We start from the raw sequence: 8,694 nt of genomic DNA, 5'->3' as shown, positions 1-8,694 counted from the left end.
TTCGGACTTGGAGTCATGCGCGCATCAGTGCAATACTTGCATGCAATTGAGTAACGCACCTGTGGAGGCTCCGCTGAGTCTGTGGTCATGGCCATCCAAACCGTGGTCAAGGGTCCACATAGACTTTGCCAGCCCCTTTCTCGGCAAAATGTTTTTAGTGGTAGTGGACGTTTACTCCAAATGGATTGAATGTGTAACCATGTCATCCAGCACGTCCACAGCCACTATTGAAAGCCTCCGGGCCATGTTCACCACCCATGGTCTGCCTGACGTCCTCGTCAACGACAATGGACCGTGTTTCACCAGTTTGCAGTTCTACGAGTTGATGACCCATAATGGCATCAAGCATGTCAGGTCTGCCCCTTTCAAACCCGCGACTAACGGTCAAGCAGAGCGGGCTGTCCAAACCATTAAGCAGAGCCTAAAACACGTGACTCACGGCTCCCTACAAACCCACTTGTCCCGCATTCTGCTCAGTTACCGGACGAGACCCCACTCGCTCACCGGGATCCCTCCTCCCGAGCTGTTAATGAAGAGAGGCCTCAAAACCAGGCTCTCCCTTGTACACCCGGATCTCAATGATCACGTCGAAACCAGAAGGCAACGGCAGCAATGGTACCACGATCGCGCTGCCATATCACGTGACATTGCTGTTCATGACTCTGTGTTTGTCCTGAATTATGGTCTTTGTTGTGTCCTTACACTCTACTGTAAATCAACACGAGGCACATACTGGACTCAAGGTCACTGTGTGACCTGTACCTTTATTCACAGGACTAAGAAGTGATGACCCTGCGTGGGACCTCCCTTTATATACCTGAATGACCAGGTGAGGTGTGTCTCCCACAAGTTCACCCCCTGTGGTCAAGGTGTGCATTTCTTAGATGTATACAGTGTACAGTGTTGTTGCATGAAAGTTACGGTTACATGGAGATAACATACATGACAGTCTTGGTCCAAGATGGGATGCTGGCATAGTTTTCGCCAAGGGTGTTTGTAGTCAAACTGTTAAATGGCCAATCATGCAAGAGGTACATCGACCAAATCAAACTGCGATTCACAGAAAACCCAGAACAAATTGAAGATGACATCATTATCGACCAACCAACACACATCCAACCATCAGTTGACCCTTGTGTCATTCACGAAGACGAACCTACCATCCCCGACAGTCCTGTCAGACCGACTGCTCCGCAAAGCAGCAATGGACCTACTAACTCACCCAAGCTTGGGTTCAAACTGAGAAGATTAACCAGGGAGTGGAAGGCCCGAACCGTCTCAACTTATAAATACAACCTGTACCAAGGACTTTGGGGGAAATGATGTTATGTATGTTAACTGGGTTTTACCTGCCACCGGAGGGCGCGACTGTCGGAGTCCTAATGGTCACTGGCAGACACGTGCAAGCCGTGTATATAATGTTGGCAGCCATGTTGAATCCTCACTTTGAGAATAAATAAACTGGAGTAAGGTCATGCCTCAACTAACTCACCGTACTTAGCCTCGTGGAATTATTCGATACTTAACATGCAACATCCCCACCGACACCTGGGAGCCCCGGCCAAAGACCGCCCTAAGCGGAGGAAGAGCATCAGGGAGGGCGCTGAGCACCTCCAGTCTCGTCGCTGAGAGCACGCAGAAATTAAGTGCAGGCAGCGGAAGGAGCGTGCGGCAAACCAGACTCCCCACCCACCTTTCTGTCAACGACCGTCTGGCCCATCTGTGACAGAGACTGTAATTCCCGTATTGGACTGTTCGGTCACCTGAGAACTCACTTTTGAAGTGGAAGCAAGTCTTCCTCCATTTCGAGGGATTGCCTACGATGATGATGATGATGGCAGTGGGGGGGGGGGGGTGCGGGGATGGGGGGTGTCAACAAGAAGCCAGAATTAGAGGAACGCAGAGTTCTTGGAGGGTTGAAGGACTGGCAGAGGTTACAGGGATAGGGAGGGACGAGGCCTGGAGGATGAGAATGCACAATAAACCCTTATACAGTTGGTGTATGCACTTGAAATAGTACGGCCTGCTCTATGTCCCACAGATCTCTCCGATAGACTGAAAAGCACCACAATGACAGACCACACAGATCTGGTTAAACTATAAAATCATAAAATTTGAAGATGTAAAATTTATATAGAAGCAAAATTCAAAAGCTGATTCTCAGGTATCTATTTCATCCAACTCTGACATAACAAACCAAAACTGCTTTGACATCTCCCTCCATTTAAGGGTATTCACGGGAGAGAAGGTACTCTGGCACACAGGAAACAAATTCAATTTGATGATGGCCAAACCAGATTTCAATCCTTAGAACGCCGTAAAATAAAACGTGTATATGAGCAAAAACGTGTGTATGAGCAGATTATTTAACAGTACTTAGAACATGATGAGTACGTGGTTGTTAAAGGAAGTGAAGATTATTGAGTGAGGGATAGAGATAGATGCTTGAATACTATCCAGATGAGAACCAAACACAGTCCTGAGCCACATAAGGCAGGAAAGACCACGATCTATCCCAGTATGTGCTTATCGCTGATCTCTGATTCCCTAGGGGAGAAAAATCAGCGAGCCCTCCTGCAGTGTATATGAATGAGGAGGTCCAGTGAGGACAGAATGAAGTTTGATTCTTACCCAATCTTTCCTTCTTCGTGCCCTCTCCCGTCCATTCCCCCTCTCCAATCCTCCCCACATTCCCTCTCTCTATTCCCCTCTCTATTCCTCCCCCCATTCCCCCTCTCTATTCCTCCCCTTCATTCCCTCTCTCAATTCCTCCCGTTCATTCCCTCTCTCCATTCCCCCTCTCTCTTCCTCCCCTCTATTCCCCCTCTCTCTTCCTCCCCTCTATTCCCCCTCGATATTCCTCCCGCTCATTCCCCCTCTCCAGTCATCCATGGGTGTCAGCTGTGGCTCAGTGGATAGCACTCCCGCCTCTGAGTTAGAGGGTTGTGGGTTCAAGTCTCACTTCATGCAGCTGTCAGATGAGCCGTTAAACTTGCGTGGAGGCCCCGACCTGCGTGACAACACCAGCGGCAGGTCGGGGCCATAAAAGGAGCGGCGAGCGGCCCGGGAGCAGTGTGGAGGCATACTACTTCAGGGAGCAGCGCAAACTGGTGCAGGAGGGCGACGGCAGCGAAGAGTGACGTCAGCAAGGTCCAGGTCGGTGATTGGAGCGTGGACAGATACAGCAGGAACGGCAAGGTCGGGGTGAAGGAGCGGCGAGAGATTGTAGAGGGACGTGATCAGGGCCCAGGAGAGGCGCGAGTTCGTGGCCCAGATAAGGCGACGGCCCAGGGGCAGCACGGACCAGCCCACACTGCGATATGTGTGCGCACTAGGTCCGTGCAACAGAGCAGGTCTCCAGTCGTCTTGAATAACCCTTGCCACTGGACCAAGACCTAGCTCTGTCAAGCCCGTGTGGTGGCTGGTGTGCAACGGCCACCACACGTTAAAAAAATCCACGCACAGGCATCTTCCACCCTTCAGGATGTAGTTCAGGATCTGGAATATTAGGTCCTTCATTGAAACACCTGTGAACTCATCCTTTTTTGGCGTGGAAGCAAGTCATCCTCGTTTCGAGGGACTGCCTATGATGATGATAAACCTGCTCTCTCAGGTGGACGGTAAAAGATCTCAGGACACTATTTTGAAGAAGCGCAAGGGAGTTATCCCTGGTGTGCTGGCCAATATTTATCCATCAACATCACTAAAAAACGATTAACTGCTCATTATCACATTGCTTTTTGTGGGAGCTTGCTGTTCCCAATTGCAGCCACGTTTCCTACATTACAATAGTGATTACACTTCAAAAGTACTTCATTGGCCTTAAAGTACTTTGGGACGTCCTGAGGTCATGAAGGGTGCTATATAAATGCAAGACTTTCTTTATTCCTCCTTCCCATTCCATCTCCCATTCCTCACTCCAATTTTTCCTCTATAATCCCACCCCATACTCCCTCTCTAATCCCCAAGTACGGTCTCTCTATTTTCTCTCCCATTTCCACATTCTCCCTCCCATAACTCCTCGTGCTTCCCCGTCCCCCATCCTCCTTCAATTTCCCCTTACAAATCTTTCTGTCTCTTTTCTCCAACTATCTACTCTTCCCCTCTGTATTTCCCTCACCCCCAAACGATTTCTCACCAATTCCCTGCTCTATTCCCTCAGTCACCCTCCCACTCCCCCTCACTGGCCCCTCCCACTCACTCTCTTGCCCCGCCAACTCCCTGGCCCCACCCACCCACTCCGCCCCCTCTAGCCCCTCCCACTCCCCCTCACTGGCCCCTCCCACACTCTGGCCCCTCCCACTCACTCTCTTGCCCCGCCAACTCCCTGGCCCCACCCACCCACTCCGCCCCCTCTAGCCCCTCCCACTCTCCCTCACTGGCACCTCCCACTCTCTGGCCCCTCCCGCTCCCACTCTCTGACCCCGCCCACTCCCTGGCCCCTCCCACTTTGCCACGCCCCATTGCTGATCACATGTGAGCGGCGCTCGATTGATCTCCCCGACGGTTCGCGGTGATCGGGATGCGCTGCTCAGGTCTGCCGGAGTCATGTGATCCGCTGAACATGGCGGCCTGACAGTGACCGGGACCGACCGACCGAGAGAGAGAGAGAGAGAGAGAGGGGTGAGAGAGAGGGGGGAGAGAGAGAGGGGAGAGAGAGAGGGAGGCCGAAAACCCGGAGAGCGGGGGGCAGACAGGCAGGGGCGCGGCTGCAGCTGTGAAAGCCGGATCTATTCCCCCCCACCCCCCGAGTATCTGTGTCTCCCCTCCCCTCTGTCCTGTGATCCCCCCCCCCCCCCCGTCCAGTGCCCCCCTGTCCAGTGCCCCCCCCGTCCTGTCCCTTCTCCCCCCTCCCCCTCCAGTCCTGTCCCTTTTCCCGCCCTGTCCCCCCATCTTTCCACAACCCCCATCTTTCCACCCCCCCCCTTTTCTGGTCCCACCTGTCTCCCATTGATGCAATCTCCCCCTCCCTGACTGTCACTTTCTCATCTTCCCCCATCTGTCTCTTTTTTGCCTTGCCCCATCTGTCTGTCTCTCTTTAAATCCTCCATGTTCTGACTCGTCTATTGATTTGCCTCCCTCCCCATTTATTTCTGTCTTTTATTTCTCTTCTCGCACATATTAATTTCCTTATTTTCTCAACAGCGTGTGAATAACCAGATCAGGGACCCCGGAGTTATCGATCGACAGGATGAACACGGAGAAGGACTTCGCTCCTCTCACCTCCAACATCGTTCGGGCTCTCAATGACAAGCTGTACGAGAAAAGGAAAGTGGCTGCCCTGGAGATTGAGAAGTAAGAGCCTAGTTGACCTTTCACCTTGCCTGGCTGGGATCGGGCTTTGTTTTGAACAGACACAGTACTTATGAAAATGCCTCTGCTGAATATGGTGATGTAACTGTCTAAGTCATGTTCGATCGTGGGGCTCATGGGTGATGTTGTATAAATAAAGACATGGATTTTTATATATATATATATATATATTTTATATATATATTGCCTTTCACGACCCACCAGACGTATCAAAGTGCTTTACAGCCAATGAAGTGCTTTTTGGAGTGTAGTCACTGTTGTAATGTTGGAAACGCGGCAGCCAATTTGAAAACAAGCAAGCTTCCACAAACAGCGATGTGATAATGACCAGATAATATGTTTTTGTGATGTTGATTGAGGGATAAATATTGGTCAGCACACCAGGGATAACTTCCCTGCTCCTCTTCAAAATATTGCCATGGAATCTTTTATGACCACTTGAGAGAGCAGACGGGGCTCTCAGTTTAACATCAGTGCAGCACTCCCTCAGTATTGCAGGGGAGTATCAGTCCAGATTTTTGTACTCCAGTCCCTGGAGCGGGACTAGAACCCACAACCTTCTGACTCAGGCGAATGTGCTACCCACAGCTGACACTTATAAGGCTGAAAGTGAGGTATGGCTCTTCCCCATTTAGAGTATCTGACCACACTGAGGGAGGGCTGTGGTGGATGTCATTAGGTGTTTGTTCATTCTCGGGACGTGGGCATCACTGGCGCGGCTTTGAAAAGGTGGTGGTGAGCAGGTGCAGTCCGTGTGGTATTACGCAGTGCGCCAGTCCCCAGATGTTAGTGAAGAGGACTTTGCAGTGGTGACTGGGTTGGGAGTGCCTTCATTGTGGCCTGCTTTGCATGTGCCGGTTTGTTCTTTGTAACGGTTTGATACAACACAAGAACATAAGAAGTAAGAGCAGGTGTAGGCCACTTAAGATCATGGATGATCTGATCCTGTCCTCAACTCCACTTCCCTGCCCGCTTCCCATAACCCTCGACTCCCTTATCGTTCAAAAATCTGTCTATCTCCACCTTAAATATATTCAAAGATCCAGCCTCCACAGCTCTCTGGGGCAGAGAATTTCAAAGATTCACAACCTTCTGAGAGAAGAAATTCCTCCTCATCCCTGTTTTAAATGGGCGACCCCTTATTCTGAAACTATACCCCCTAGTTCTAGATTCCCCCATGAGTGGAAACATCCTCACTGCATCTACCCTGTCGAGCCCCCTCAGAGTCTTATACGTTTCAATAAGATCATCTTTCATCCTTCTAAACCCCAGTGAGTATACGCCCAACCTTCTCAAGCTTTCTTCATAAGACAACCCCTTCATCTCAGGAATCAACCTCGTGAACCTTCTCTGAACTGCCTCCAATGCAAGTATATCCCTCCTTAAATAAGGAGACCAAAACTGTACGCATCACTCCAGGTGTGGTCTCACCAACAGGTCGTTGTCAACTGAGTGACTTGTTAAGAGTAAACCATATTGGTGTTGGACTGGAGTCACATGTAGTCCAGACCGGGTAAGGACGGTCGGTTTCCTTCTGTAAAGGACCTTCATGAACCAGTTGGGTGTTTATGACATCATGGTACCAGCCTTTAATTTTCATATTTACTTATCTGAATTCAAATTCTCAAACTGCCATTTGAAGTCGCACCTGAATCATCAGTCCAGGCCTCGGAATTACTCGTCCAGTCACACAAACGTGCACGCGTATCCCAGTGAGAGTTCTTGGTCTTGTGCTACCTTTGGTCTTGGTACAGGCAGGCTTCATTTGAGTTTTTAAAAGGAAACACACATTTCTGTTGATATCATTTGTCTCTTTGATTTGCGCTTATAAAGATGAGGGATCCAAGTTTGAGGTTAGGACAGCAGATTGCGAATGAGACTGATATATTCGTGTTCATCTTGGGGATGGTGGGGGGGGTGGAGGGATGTGGAGGGGGCAGGGCAGGGTGGGGATGTTGGGGGTGGGGTCAGGTCTGCCTCTCTGTATTGCGTGTACGTGGCATGTGGTTTTGGGTCCGAGCTAAGCTGGGACCTGGGGTGTATCTTGCTGCATCCCCTGGCCATTGGATTTCCTGCTGGCAACCTCCAGTCCCACTGTGCTTTAACGTGTGTATTTCAGCAATACGCCAATGAAAGGAGGGTGCCATCCAAATTATTTCTCGTCGTGGTGATGCCAGGCATGCTACGGCGTCCAGTATTGCAATGGTCACGGGGGTGGCCATTTCATGTTTAAATTGAGAAAGTCCAGTGATCGACTGTGCAGGCTGGGATGCTGAAATGCAAAGAAAACGCTTGCTAAAAATTCAATCGTTTGCTGCAAACTTCGAAATCAATGGCATCATTTTGGTGCAGTAACAAGACTACCTGGCCCAACCTGGCAGGACTCGCCAGCAAGCTCTCCACAGATATGTCCGCACCCTGAGGCTGCGGAGCGGAATCCCAATGCACTGGAAGATGCAAACCAATTCCGCAGAATATTCCTTGTCGGCATTTGTAAGTGTAGTGAAAATCTGGAATACGCTTCTTCCCCCCCCCCCCACCCCCCCAAAATACTGTCGAGGCTGGCGGTCAATTGAAAATGCTAAAACGGAGATGTTCATTAGGTAAGGGTATTGAGGAACATGGAGCTAAGGCAGGTAAATGGATCTAAGACGCACATCAGCCATGATCTAATTGAATAGTGGAACAGGCTCGAGGGGGCTGAATGGCCTCCTCTTGTTCCTATGTTTCTCCTGAACCATCAAATGAGGAGACCAGTGTCTTTGTCATCGCTTGCTGGGCTGTTTCAGATCTGATGGTCAGATGTAGTGGAGGGGCAGCCATTTGTTTAGAGGGTCACTCCTGTGATGTGAATTGGTGCCAGGATTCTGTCTGACGTCCAGCTCATTGCTCGTGTCCGATTAAAATATGCCTCCAACAAGCATGGAACATGGGTGATTGAGAGACCGTATCCTTTTAATCATTTGGTCACATGCCAGTTCAGAAAACTTGAACTTCCCCTTTACTAACGTCTTTTGAATGTCAAAATAACTTCCTGAATTACATCTTCCTGTGAACATGTGTACTTGTTCAGCTCTCACGTTATAAGACACACCTCTAAGATGTGTCAGTCATTGTCATTTGAGTGACTCACTTGTTGGTTTTTTTGGGGGTTTAACTCTGGTCTGTATCCAAAAAAAGAATCCTGAAGGTAGAAAGCTGTGAGTGCATCTGTGGGTTTTATTGCATTAGGTTGAGCTATTCAGTCTGAGCAGCCCAAGTTCAATCCCTGCTCTGTGCTCAGTAAATTGATGTCTTCCGTTGGGACATTATAAACCACTCTCAATATCCCTGGGTCAGAGAGAGAGAGAGAGGCAACATCCATCAGTGTTTCTGACCCCA

General features: G+C 49.8%; 1 protein-coding gene across 2 annotated transcripts in view; it reads left to right on the top strand.

The window, feature by feature from the left end:
* The first annotated feature begins 4,516 nt into the window (after positions 1–4,516).
* vac14 (vac14 homolog (S. cerevisiae)) overlaps positions 4,517–8,694 on the top strand; it is a 406,574-nt gene continuing 402,396 nt past the window's right edge. For both annotated transcript variants that reach the window (XM_070897766.1, XM_070897765.1), the window contains exons 1-2: positions 4,517–4,623; positions 5,146–5,295. In XM_070897766.1, the coding sequence (XP_070753867.1) occupies positions 5,192–5,295 (104 nt within the window). In that variant the 5' untranslated portion in view covers positions 4,517–4,623; positions 5,146–5,191. The remainder of the gene's footprint in view (positions 4,624–5,145; positions 5,296–8,694) is intronic.

This window comes from Pristiophorus japonicus, chromosome 13 (assembly GCF_044704955.1).
Source record: "Pristiophorus japonicus isolate sPriJap1 chromosome 13, sPriJap1.hap1, whole genome shotgun sequence".
Classification (NCBI taxonomy): Eukaryota; Metazoa; Chordata; class Chondrichthyes; family Pristiophoridae; genus Pristiophorus; species Pristiophorus japonicus.
The sequence above is the reverse complement of the archived record's forward strand: the minus strand, read 5'-3'. Positions and strand labels throughout refer to the sequence as shown.